We start from the raw sequence: 13,219 nt of genomic DNA on the forward strand, positions 1-13,219 counted from the left end.
ACCAGCTTAGCAACCACTCAGGACTGGTGACCACTCAAAGTTAGTTTCATGAAGGACAGCAGTTAATCAAAAATATATTTCATTTTCTCTGCACTTTATTCTCAACCTTCATCGAGTACAAAACTCCACTTTCCCTCCAACACATGACACATTTTCCAACATTTTATCCAACTTACATGAACTACAGTACCATATCTTTGCCAACTTCATGTAACAATGCATACATCAATAAATATTGAACCTTTCATAAGAAATACATGCCATTGCATCATAAATATAACACTCATTCTGTCCAAGAGAATTCTTACACAATTTATTAATGACTTCGAAAGTTACCTAACGAGTCTTTCGAAACATTTTATTCTACTTACAGGTGACTACACAAGTGTACAAGACTGGCAACTTAAACTTTAATACACTTTAACACACTAATTATTCACTAATAAAGCACATTCAGACAAAAATAATTAACTGTTTCTTTTCTGTACTAAGTTGTTTGCTATAGAAACAAAGCATGGAATGGTTTTCTGCAAGATTAAAATTACAAAATTAATGACATGTTATAAATATCATGGAAAACATTACAAGATATGTGAGTTTTTACAAATGGAAACAAACACAGAAGACTGACAACAGACGACTACACAATAATCTGAGATCCTTCGTCCACCAGGAAACTTCAATCGATCATTTACTGGGACCAATACCACTCAGCCTAATACCTGGCAGCTCCGAGGTATACGTTGTACGTTGTCACACCAGTCCAACAGATGGCGCAGTATGGTTTTTGTTTTTTTAAATTAACGATACTAACATTATGGTAGTGAAACTAAAACTGTTTTGTCTTTGCAAAACCTTTTTTTTTATTACCTGTAATAAAAAAGTTATTGCAAAAGAAACACCAGTGCTTCCAATTTCTTAATAACATAAAAGAAAAATGTTTGTCACCAGATAGTAAAATACATTACTTAACTGAACTAATTTCTTATAAAATATTACTGCATCACCACTGCAATATTTGTTGCATTCTCGCCCATGTAGACTCCGGAGAGCTGTCAGCTGTTGGTTTCTAGAGCATTTGATGGAATCTCATAACAAACATTTCAGTCAAATGAACACTTAAACTGAATGTTGTAAATATTATAACCTGATGATTTATAGATCTAGGGAAGTGTTAGTATGTATGAGAATATATGATGAGAAACAATATCTGATCACAGCATAATGAAGTATTTAACAGGAATAATTTGCATTAAACATTTTCTACTACATCAAATGAAACATTCAACTATCTTCATCCTAACTTTTGTTTACAGATATATATACATTGATATCAATTTTCGATCTACAACAAACAATATTCAAATATACAGAGTTCAAGTGAACACGCACAAAGAGATCGCCGTCCTGGGCCTCGTCGCGCCGAGGGGCAGATCACTTGTCCGGGAGCACGGCGGTCGCGGAGTGGCAGATGGCACACAGGCCCCGCGTCTGCGCGCCCGGCACGCAGCCCTCGTGGAAGCAGTGCTTGCAGTGGAACACGACCACGTTGTCCGCGCCGCTGAGGTCGCGCAGGATGATGGGGCGGTGGCACGCGCGGCACACCTGGTCGTCGTCCACCGCCACGGCGCGCTGCTGCAGCGCCACGAGGCGGCGGTGCAGCTCGAAGTAGTCCGCGGCGAGGATCTTGCGACAGCCCTCCTGCACGGACACCTGCAGCTTGTAGTCGTGCATCATCTTGACGAGGCTGGCGCGCAGGCGCGGCACGGCCAGGCCGGGCCGGATGCGGCGCACCAGCATGCGCGGGTCCACGTACGTGCCGATGCGACTCAGCAGGAAGGAGATGAACTCGGGCCGGTCGAGCGAGCACTCGACCAGGTCACCCCACAGTTCGGGGTCGTCGTGCTCCTTGCAGAACTCGATGGCCTGCTCCACGTCCTGCAGCTCGCGGATGATGAGCGTCAGGGCCTCCTGCGTGTTGCCCATGCGGCCCAGCAGGTAGATCATCTCGGGGTGGAAGCCGCGCTGCCGGCAGGCGTCCAGGGCCTCCTGGATGGGGTAGCGGTCGCTGCGGCGCAGGAACGGCAGCAGCTTGTCGCGGGCGAAGTCGGCGTACAGCCGCACCATGAGGCCGTGGTACTTGCGCGCCACCTCCTTGGCGTCTCGCTTGTCCAGCGCGTCCAGGTAGAGGTACAGGTAGCGCGGGTTCCTCTGGAGGCGGGCCACCACCACGTCCGCGGGCACGGCCTCCTTCTCCAGCAGCGTGGCGATGGCCCGGTCCACGTCCAGGTCCATCAGCTCCTCGATGGTGTCGTGGATGGCCCCGAACAGGTTGTGCTTGCGGATCAGCTGGAACACGCCCGCGTGCTTCAGTTTGAGGTACATGGCCAGCGCCTTGTCGTACTTGCGCTCGTGCGTGTAGAGGATGGCGAGCGCCTCCAGCAGCACGGCACGCTCGCGCTCGCTCACCAGCAGGTGCTCCAGCACCGCGTTCACCACGGCCGGCACGTTGTACAGCGTCGGCGACCACTCCTTCACCACCTGCAGGAAGCCCTGTGGCTCCATCTTCAGGTACTCGTACAGCACCATCTCGTACACGTGCGGGTCGAGGGCGTGGTCGCCGCGCGGCAGGTACTTGCTCACGGCACGCAGCTGCTTCACCCGGGCGAACTTGAACACTTCCTCCTCCCACCGCTTCTTGTCCTTGCCGAACAGCTTCAGCGCCAGCTTGCCCGCCTCGTCGTACCTGCCGGCCGCCAGCAGGTGGTCCAGGTAGATGCGCCCCACCTCCAGCACCGTGAACCTCTTCAGGTCGCGTCCCTCGAGCTGCGTCACCGCCTCCATGGCGGCCTCGTACTTGCCGTGGTCCAGCAGCCACTGCACGCGGTCGTCCGCATCGTAGGGGCTCGCCTCCACCACGTCCTTGGGGCTCACGATGAAGAAGCGGTTCTCTTCCACCAGGCACTCCAGGTGATAGTCGTTGCACTTGTAGTCCTGGTAGCCGCGCAGCGTCAGGCTGACCATGCTCACCTCGACACTGTCCATGTCCCGGGGCTCCACCACATACAGCTGGGGTCTCTGGGCCTTGCCCTCAGCGTCTGGTTCCTTCGGGAACCCCAACAGCACAGCCTGGCTGTCCAGCGGCCCGATGCCACACAGGTAGAAGTCCGTGGTGAACATAGAGATCTGCTGCACCACGTACTCTGGGTCGTCCCGGCCCGTCATCTCGAGCGTGCTGCGCTTGCGCACCTTGCAGATTCGCACCGTGTCCACCCAGGCCACCAGGAGCACGCTGCCGCTCTTCCAGCACAAGTTGCAGCGGTAGTCCTCCGGGAGCGCCCCGGGGTTGCGGTTCCACTTGATGAGGCCGAGTGAGTGGCGGGCACTGACGTCGTACACCCGCACGCCGATGTCGCTCGCCCACGCCACGAACTGGCCGTGCCACCGGATGTTCTGGACGCTGCCCTCGGCCTCGTACAGGACCGTGGACTTGAGGCGCGACAGGAAGGTTCTCTCGTGGAGCACCAAGCGCTCGTCCCCGGTGATGAAGCGGCGCCCGGAGCCCGGCTTGGAGTAGGCGGGGTCGATGGCGACGGACTTGACCAGGCGGCCGATCACCACGCTCTGGCTCTCCTCTGTCGAGTACAGGCCGCAGACGAACACCTTGCCGTCGTCCGAGCAGCTGGCTATGAAGTCTCCGCTCTGGTCGATGCTGATCTGGTTGACTGCGACGCTGTGGGCGTGCAGCTCTTTGCTGCGGATGCTGTTGCCCTGGTGGTCCAGCATGTGGATGACACCCCACAAGCTGCCGATGCAGACGAACTTGGGGTGCACCGCGATGCAGCTGGCCGCATCCTTGGTCAGGATGTTGCGCAAGTCGTTGGCCACCCGCGCAAACTTTAATTTTGGCTCTTCCTCCTCGTCATCATCCTCCTCCTCCTCCTCCTCCTCCTCATCATCTTCCACGATGTCCCCTTCCACGCAAATGCCTGCGCCTGCCGTGTCAGTGTCGGTCTGAAGCTCCGACACCTCTGCCTCGCTCGCTACCGATGCTTCCATCTTGCTTTGCTCTGGCACCCTCTTACTGCTCACCTGCAATCAGGGATATGTGTAACACACACTGCGCATGTACAAGCCTCCTCCTCAAGTTACTGTTAGGTTGTTCAGTACTTGAAATAAGCTATCTCTAGCTTGATCCATGAGCCAGCACCAACAAGAGATCTTACATATCAAAATATTTTAAAACACTTGTTTTGGCAGGTTTTTTTTTTAATGAGATGGACACTATTTTAAAGTAAATTTACAGTTTAATTTTTAAGTAACTTAAATTTAATAACAATTACTGTGGCTACGAGTATGTGTGCAAGGCCTGTAATGGACCCGAAAGTGGAAATGTGTACCAAAATGACATCGCAGTTCTGCAAGAATTCCATGAGCAAAATTACGTGTCTTAAGGTGATGAGAATATTCGCCAGCAGAATCGTAGATATACCGATGTTTAGGTGTGCTTGCTAAGGCAAGCACACACTGAAATCTACTGGAAGTGTTTAAGGGCGATTTTGTGTCCTTTTCGTCTACTGCAACCTGGGGTGTGATTAGTTTTTGCTCACGCAAATGCTGTTCCGGACTGGACTACGCGATTTACAAGTTAAATCCTGTTACATCCTGTTTGCCAATTTGGAAGCTATTGGAAATCGACTAAGAATGTAAGTGTGTTTTCGCTAGAAATGCATTGGTGTGGCTCATTTTGAATTGATCAAAGTTCGTTGAAGATTATAAAGATGTCTTTGCACACGTAAAAATATACGTAGCGATGCACTGGATATTTTGATAAAGCCGGCTTAAAACTTACCCTAGAACTTTTTTAAGACTTGTGTTTTTAATGAAAAGTATAAGGCTTACAAGTTTATCATTCAACCCACTAACTTATTTAATGATTTTAGTAAACTTTATGATATACTTTGAAGTCATCATATAACTTTGTACCTTTTTATGTGAGACAATATTTTTTATAATTAGTATATTTTTCTATAGTGCCTATTTGTGGAAAGATAAACAAATAACTTTTTTTATGTTAGTTGGATTTTCTGTTTTTAATTATTTTACTTTTAAGTGTCACACGCGATTAAATGTTAAATTTTCTGCCCTTTTTTGACTTATTTATCAGGCATTTGATTTGCATATCTTTTTTTGGACCCATACCCTGTTGCGTTCGGGGTCACTGTTAGTGGTCAGGCAGCGTTCAGTAAATTTTTAAATTAAATGTTTTGTTATGAAGCCACTGATAAACGCAGCCCCTATTCGGCAATGGGAACAGAAGTTAGTCGCTGGAAGTTACAGCACTGACCATCAGTTACGAATACCAAAAAATTAAAAATCATTATAATGAGCATTAAACACCACTATATGTTCAAGTTCATCAAAATGTTATATATTTTTTTCTTTAATTTAAATTTTTCTTTGTCTGTGTTTAATTATAAAGTAAGCTCAATTTTCAATAAATCTTATGCCGAAATTCTGAAGCAGTATTATTTACAAAACAAAATAACACACTACAATTCCAAAGCTAACGGATTTATGAACATATAAGTGGATGCAAGTCGCATCCCTAAAAATCTTAATTTTAGTGGACACATGTAAGCATGCATCAGTATCCCTTGTGAGAATCTGGAAGCAAAGCAAGGATGGTCGCTCCGCTATGATGCAATTTTAGCGGAGCTCTTAAATCTAAACTACATTCGCGATAGCCAGCAAACAACAAATAAATAGTACAGTTGCACATGCCCAGCACAGATGTCAAATCTACAACCATACATACATAACACAGCAGTTTGATTCATTCCAAAAAAAAAATGTTTTCTTACTTACTTGTGTCAAAGTTTACATTTTCAAATGTTCGAATTTTGACAGCTATTATTTACAAAGGCACTTGCTTACTTAAATTCAAGCATTTAACTTTACCATTTTATTTGTAACATTTAGGAACAATAAAAGTATTATTTAGGAATAACAAGCAACAAATATTATCCCCATAAATAAATACATACTTAAATAATTATTTTCACATTTTATCTTATACAGTACGGTCTAGATAATCCGAGCTCCGATAATCCAAGTTCCCGATAATCCGAGTCAGTTTCGGGGGTTATGAGAAAGAAAAAAATACGAATTTTACAACAACACATACACGTAGGGACGGCCAGGGCTACGTTGAGGAGGAAGGCCCGATGGGGTAAGTTTGGTAAGTGACTGTACATAGCAGGTAGCGGCCCACCCCTGTCAGAAGTCGCAAGAATCTATTTTTAGAACATTGGGGGGGAAACACATTTCCTCCATCAGCCTGGACCCTCCGCCCCCTCGTCACTTCCCGCGTTCCCTCCAGAGGGAAATTTATTTTTAGTTCCTAATAAGTTCTTCACCGTCAGCACATCTATGTAATTACGCCCCAATTCTATTACGAACCAGTATGAGTAAAAGAAAACTGCTGCTGGTGCTGAAAACTATGTTCAAAAATTTCAAAGCATGATCGAAGAAGGGGGCTACACACATGATCAATTATATAACTGTGATGAGAATGGGTTAAATTTTAAACTGGTACCTGACAAGAGTCTAGCATCCAAAGACGAAATTTTTGCTCCTGGGCATAAAAAGAGCAAGGAACGAATTACTGTTCTGCCATGTTCCAATTCCTCTGGGACACATAAGCTTCGTCCCTTGGTGATAGGAAAGTCAAAAAAACCTAGAGCTTTTAAAATTGTAAATATGAACGCACTACCCGTCGCATACAAAAATCAAAAGAACTCGTGGATGAATACGACCATTTTTAAAAATTGGTTCTTCGAGGAATTTGTTCCTTCAGTAGAAACTTTTTTAAAAGAACAACAATTACAGAGAAAAGCACTGTTGGTTATTGACAACGCTCCATCCCATCCAAACGTAGAAGAGCTGTCAAGTGATGAAATTAAAACTGTTTTCCTGCCCCCAAATGTGACTAGCCTCATTTAACCTATGGACCAAGGCGTCATTGCGACAATAAAGAAAAAGTACAGACCCATGCTTCTGACATTTATTTTGCAAGAAGAAGAAATTTCATTAGTAGATATGCTAAAAACAGTTAATATAAAAGACGTTATCTATTGGTTAGCTGAGGCGTGGTCAGAAATTAAACAGGAAACTATACAGAAGTCCTGGTCAAAACTTATAAAACCGAGAGTTTCACAAAGTGAAGAAGAAGAAACAGTTGAAGATGACTGTGATAATAACACTCTATTGAATTTAATGGTGACAATCCCTGGCTGTGAAATGGAATCCAGTGCTGAAGAGGTTAAGAAGTGGTTAGACAGTGATGAAATTGAAGAATTGACAGATGAGAAAATTATTGAAATGGTCAACAACCTGGATGAGGACACCAAAAAAGACGAACAAAAGGAAGAAGAATCCAACAAAAAAATTAGCCATGCAGATGGGTTTCTACGCTTAGAAAAGGCACTCGAATACGTGGAGCAGCAAGATGACATCACGCAAAATGACGTAAGTTTTTTTAATAAGTGGAGCACATGAGCGAGGAGCATTAAAAAAACAAAAATAGATTATTTAAAAAAATAATAATTATTTATATATATCTATTCTGCCTTTTAATATGTTTGTATTTTCTTTTTATTAAAACATTGACATATGTATTAGAAATCGATTTTGCGTGTTTTTATTCGTATTTACAATAATCCGAGGTTCTGATAATCCGAGTTGGCCCCGGTCCCATCCAGCTCGGATTATCGAGGTTCTACTGTAAAAACATGTATTTAACCAAGTCAGTTATTCTATGCCGCCAAGATAGGGTACACTGATTGGCCACGAACAGAAATCAGCGAACAGCACAGTGAAATGTTAGAACTTTCTATATGCAGTGCACATTATATTTTCCTGTGCGAGTGATATTTATCTGCACAGTGCACATTCAGTTTTCCTGTATGTGTGCTATTTACCTGTGACTGCTGCCATCTGTTTGTATACATTCAATTTTTGTGTGTCTGTGCTGTGTGCGTGCTCTTGTGAATGTAGTCCAGCCTTTAGCAAAGAGACCCATTATGCTAGCATTCGGAAGCAGCCGGATTATAACTTTATGTTAGCCTAATTTAACATTTAAAATTCTTAAACTGTTCACATGATTTTACAGTAAAAAAAAACTTTTCTCCTGCTGGACGCATTTAAAAACACTCCCATATATAATGGACATTTGTTGTATTATATGTTTCCAATGTAGTTTTACAAATGTAAACAAAACATAAATTTGCAAAGAACTTACAAAACTGAATCAGTTTTTTGTCTGTATACTTTACATAAGGTTATTACTTTACTATATACATAAATTTCGATTTATTACTAAACACACAAAAAGTCAATAGATATTCCTGGCACTTTCACAATTAAACGCTACAGCTGTGTTCTAACCTTCAATTTAAAACCATAACAATCCCGAAATAACACAAAGACTATTAAACTATTAGGTTAACTTTGTCTTCTGCTTTTGTTTACAAATTATCAAACCATAGATTACAAAACAGTTGTTGACCTTTATCATCTCTTAAATAAATTGATAAAAAAAAATTCTAATTGAATAACTTGTTGGAATAAGCAACAACAAATAAAAATTGTTTTCCATTCGGATTTAGATGAAATATTTTTGCCAAATTAAGATTTAAAAATGAAAATTTTAATTGGTTGAGTCCAATAGTATTTTTTTTTTTAAAACATTATTCAAAGATGTTTGAGTTACCTGTCTAATTTCGTACGATAAAAGAAATATAATGTTGGTATCATCCAATATTAACTCATATTGTTATGTATAATAAGAAATATAATTTATAGTGTCTTTACATAAAGCACTTTTTTAAAATTACATACCATAATTCCAAACAATATACCTAAAATATTTTAAATTAAAATTGGATAATACTTACGGATTTCAAGTCGCAGACAATTTTCAAGATGGTGGACGACTTTCTAGATTGTGGATGTTTTTTATATTAAAATTTTATTAATTTTTTAATAAATTTTAAAATTATTCCTGATTTTTTCTGATTTAAATTATAGATATTCAAGTTGGAAGCTGTAGTGAGAAGTGCAATGGTGACATAAATCACATCCAATATTAAGGTCGTAACTAAGGGCGCGGTTACATGGGACCCTGAACTACTTCAGGTGAACAAGTTTAAGTAAACACATTTACAAACACGAAAGTGTACGGTTACACGGTAGTTGCTGAAAAGTGTGTTCAGCTCTAAAACCGATTGTTTACTGTCAACGATTGGCTGTGTTGTTGATCTTCTCTATTTTGTATCCAGAAAACACGGGATTTTCTCACTTGTTTATACAGTATTATCAGCAGAAATGGAATGTGTTTTCATATTGCTCAATATTTTTTTTACAAATCGGGAATTCAAACAACATGCACAGAAAATGTTTTAAACTTATTTTTTTATTATTTTTTGAGCGAGAGTACCTATCTCAGTTTTAAGAATATTAAGGTCAGGATCAATTTGAAAACAAATATATATAATTACCTGTTGATTATTTTTTTGTGGCATTCGGTAAAATATTACCTACTCGAACTTGTGCCAAGAACACTTTCCATCTTGAATTTCTGCAAAGGACTGTTTATATTCTAAACAGCCAATCAGAGGCTAATGTAGAAGATATGTCGATCTGAACTACTTTGCCAACCTGTTTAAGTTAAATGAGAAATGGCCTCGAACGAAACATGTTCAGACTGTGTGTAACCGTACTCAACAGCTGAACATGTTCACCTGAAGTAGTTCAGACTCCCGTGTAACCGCGCCCTAAAATTACAACATTCTAGAATCTAAGATGGTGGAAAGTTCTAGAATTTAAAATGGCACCCGAAGTCAGGTCAAGATCATCCAATATGGCCACAATGATGTCAGAATTCAAAATGGCAATCGTAACGATAAATGCAATGGTGACGTCATCATCCAAGATGGCCACTGTGACATCATTGGAAATGTAGGTTCCAAGGCAGCAGAAGCCTCCACTTCACACCTTAAGCCCGAACCAGCAGCCAGAGACTTAATCATATACTACTGACGTCGTCCGGCCGAAGGCCACCCTAAAGCCCGACCTGCAACCTCCAGTATCCGACCCCGCTAACAGAACGCGCCCCTAGCCATGGCCCACCCGAGTCAGACGAGCGCCGCGGGACTTAGGTATTATCAACGCCCTTAATGTAATCGGCAAGACAAACCGAGTCATGTACACAGTAAATTCACTAAACTTTAATGAACCCGCCACTTTGAATTAACAACACCGTGCAACCCAAGTGCGACGTAGGAGTGCCCGGGCCACTCACGTGTAGTTTTCTACTAAAACAGCTGTGAGTGCACCCCTAGCGGCCTTCAGCCGGAATTCAATAGTGTAATATGTGACGTAACTCAAACCACCCCAAATTAGCATTTAACATTCGCCACTGGAGTAGTTATCAAGAAACAATCAGTGTTCAGTGTGACTCTAATAATTCAAACTTATTTTATACAAATTTATTAAATGTCATTTCTAAAACATATACATATTAAGTTAATCATTATGTTTTATTGTATGAATTTAGAGCCACTTAAATTTAGTTATTAATCAAATTTTTTACGAATAACGGAACTTTAGAAACTCTGGCGCGACAGGGAGCTCACCCCTCCCATCGCGCCAGGGCCAAACAGTAGTACAGCGCGACTCGCAGACCGGGATGGATGCACGTCCCACGGGGAGCCATCATCTCTTTGTCACCATCGAACTTCAATCTGGTAATTATAGTCAGACCCCGGAACCTTTTTTAAATACTCCCCGTGTGCGCCCGGTCCTTTTCCGGTGTAGGGCCTAACCCAGCCGCATCAACTTAACACGCACCACACAACGCATTACGTGGGGCCGTGAATTATACGGTACGGGCCGATTCCCGCCACCACAGACTTTTAATTAATCGCCAAGTGCACAGGCACTGGCTACATACAATCGTAGACGTGTTCATAATTAAATAGCGAGCCGCGGTCCAAACAGGTGGGCCCGCGCTTCGTCGTTTACCAATTACGGGATTAGCCGACTCTAATAAAACACTCACCTTCAACCGCGACTGGCATGAGGACGTAACGTTAGTGACGGCGCGTCAGAGTGCCTAGTGTATAATTGACAATGTACTTTATGTAGGGAAATCGTGTGAGTGTAATTGCAAGTGTAATTTGCCAACGTAATTAAAAGTCCACTCCACACACTCCTTGCGCGACGTGTGAACGACAGTGCAATGCCGTGTACATTATTTCTGAACCTCACCAATCCAGTTAGGGATCAGCGTCCTATGCTGTGTAGGGCCAGTGGGGCAACAGGCATTAGGGATCCCTAGCATCATCACCACCGCCGCCGTTCCTAGTGGGCCACGCAGGGGCTCTCGAACCTCACGACCCACCTCGTGGCTAACCACTGCGTTAGCCTGGCGCCCTCCCGGACACGTTTCCCCGCAAGAGAACAGCCTTCCCGCTAGGAACACCGCCGAGTCTCAAACACGAGAACCCAGGCGACGGCACTACTTTGACCTCTCATGCAAAGACAATATCTAAACTTTAATTCAAAACTATGCCAAAACTAATATTTACATGTTGACGCCGTCCCCGCTACCTCCGATTATATAGACGTATAGGCGGTCGGCGTCAATGTTTACAAATAATTATCATTTACACTGGGCTTACATAGTTTCCTGAGTGCTGTCTTGACCTTGCTGATAGAAGTCTGGACATGATCTTGAAAATTGAGTTTGGAGTCTAGTAGCACTCCAAGATACTTTGTCATACAACCTTGGTGGCTGCCAGTTGGATGCAGGTGACGCGCGATTCTCGAAAGCATTATAAGTTTATGATGGTGGTCTTCTGGAAATTAACACAGATGCCCATGGAGTTGAAGAATCATTGAAGAATATGTATGCCATTCGTAATGTGTGACATAAATAGTCATGGGTAGTACTGCAGACGATGATCCCAGCGTTATCAATGTATTTTGTTTCATGCAGTAAAGTACCAGTACGTGATGAAGGAACAAGGTGAACAGAGAGGTCTCAGGGTGGAGCCTTGTGGGACTCCCGTCTGTATTGGGAAGTGCTCACAGATCGTAGGGTCCACATGAACCCTGAATCTCTGTTATGATAGAAATGACTGTATCAATCGCAGAAGTGTGCACAGGATTCCCGGTGACATTAGCACCGCCAAAAAATTTGACGTCGTCGATAGTTGTTTTGAAATCTGGAGAATTAATTTTAAACTACCCTGGTGACAACATATGTGTGGTAGAGTGAAATGGCCGCATGAGGCCACGTTTCACACGTGATTAACGCAGAGTGCGGGAATGGATAGGGCTGAGTTTTGTGTACTGATCGCACAGTGAATACACTTAAATTAATCAAGGAAGACAATTGATGATGAGATTTTAATCAATAACTAAAATTTTTAAAGAAAACGTAATAAAGTTTGGAAACTACATTTAGCGGATTGATATCCACCTGGCACGGCGGAGAAACATATGGAAACTTGATAGCTGCGCGGGTGGCTATCAACACATCGATCTCGGGGTCGTTCTCCTCGCTGCACTATGTTACAACAGACTGCCCCGGGGCGTGTTTATGGCACTCACACACTACAGGGCAGGCATCAATGTGGTATAATGGCCTGTGCGACAAAGGAGCACCGATGGTTGGCTCAACTTATTGCTACCACATTAATGTTTGTTCTTCAGCATAGTTTACAAATATTGTTTTTATGAATAACCTGGTCGAGTTTGATAAAAATATTTAATCGAGAGTATGGAAACAAACAACGAAAGAATTTGAGTTTCAGAGTTGATTAATAAATTTTAATCATCTACTCGCTTTTTTTTCTTCTGAATTTAACTAACATAAAACGTCCGACTTTACAGGAAAAAAATATAAGAACTAGAAAGAATCACCTCTGAGGTCCATTTTCCAGTGCCGCCATTCCTGGTATTACATAACGATGTGTCTACAACTGCAATTTCCCAAATTGTATCTGATGGACACTGATCACTGATTATTCTACGTGACTTTCTGACATCATGGGTGGTGCGAGTGGTGGTCTGAATCCCCCTGATCCGAATACATTGGTCAACTTGAACTTTTTGTCCCAATCTTTGTCTTTAGGTGGCATAGAAGAAGAGC

General features: G+C 43.0%; 1 protein-coding gene across 3 annotated transcripts; it reads right to left on the reverse strand.

Annotated features, from left to right (window-relative positions):
* Nucleotides 1–77: 77 nt before the first annotated feature.
* Nucleotides 78–8,555, reverse strand: LOC134536200 (vacuolar protein sorting-associated protein 41 homolog). Of its 3 annotated transcripts, none has more exons than XM_063375850.1 (2): nucleotides 8,449–8,555; nucleotides 78–4,092 (listed from the first exon to the last, which is right to left on the reverse strand). In XM_063375850.1, the coding sequence occupies exon 2, from the start codon at nucleotides 4,057–4,059 to the stop codon at nucleotides 1,435–1,437; it is 2,625 nt and encodes an 874-aa protein (XP_063231920.1). In that variant the 5' UTR covers nucleotides 4,060–4,092; nucleotides 8,449–8,555; the 3' UTR covers nucleotides 78–1,434. The 3 variants fall into 3 exon arrangements, with proteins under 3 accessions (XP_063231920.1, XP_063231922.1, XP_063231919.1); XM_063375852.1 differs by having other exon boundaries at nucleotides 8,303–8,540; XM_063375849.1 differs by lacking the exon at nucleotides 8,449–8,555 and adding an exon at nucleotides 7,983–8,274.
* Between the last annotated feature and the right edge of the window lie 4,664 nt (nucleotides 8,556–13,219).

The sequence above is a fragment of the Bacillus rossius genome, chromosome 10 (genome assembly GCF_032445375.1).
Source record: "Bacillus rossius redtenbacheri isolate Brsri chromosome 10, Brsri_v3, whole genome shotgun sequence".
Taxonomy (NCBI): domain Eukaryota; kingdom Metazoa; phylum Arthropoda; class Insecta; order Phasmatodea; family Bacillidae; genus Bacillus; species Bacillus rossius.

What these genes read in the sequence shown, in the direction of transcription:
- LOC134536200 (XM_063375849.1), bottom strand. Translation starts at nt 8,012, where the DNA reads ATGTATACAAACAGATGGCAGCAGTCACAG. An exon ending in ACAGATGGCAGCAGTCACAG is followed by an intron (nt 4,093 to 7,982) that starts GTAAATAGCACA and finishes CCCTGATTGCAG; the next exon opens with GTGAGCAGTAAGAGGGTGCC.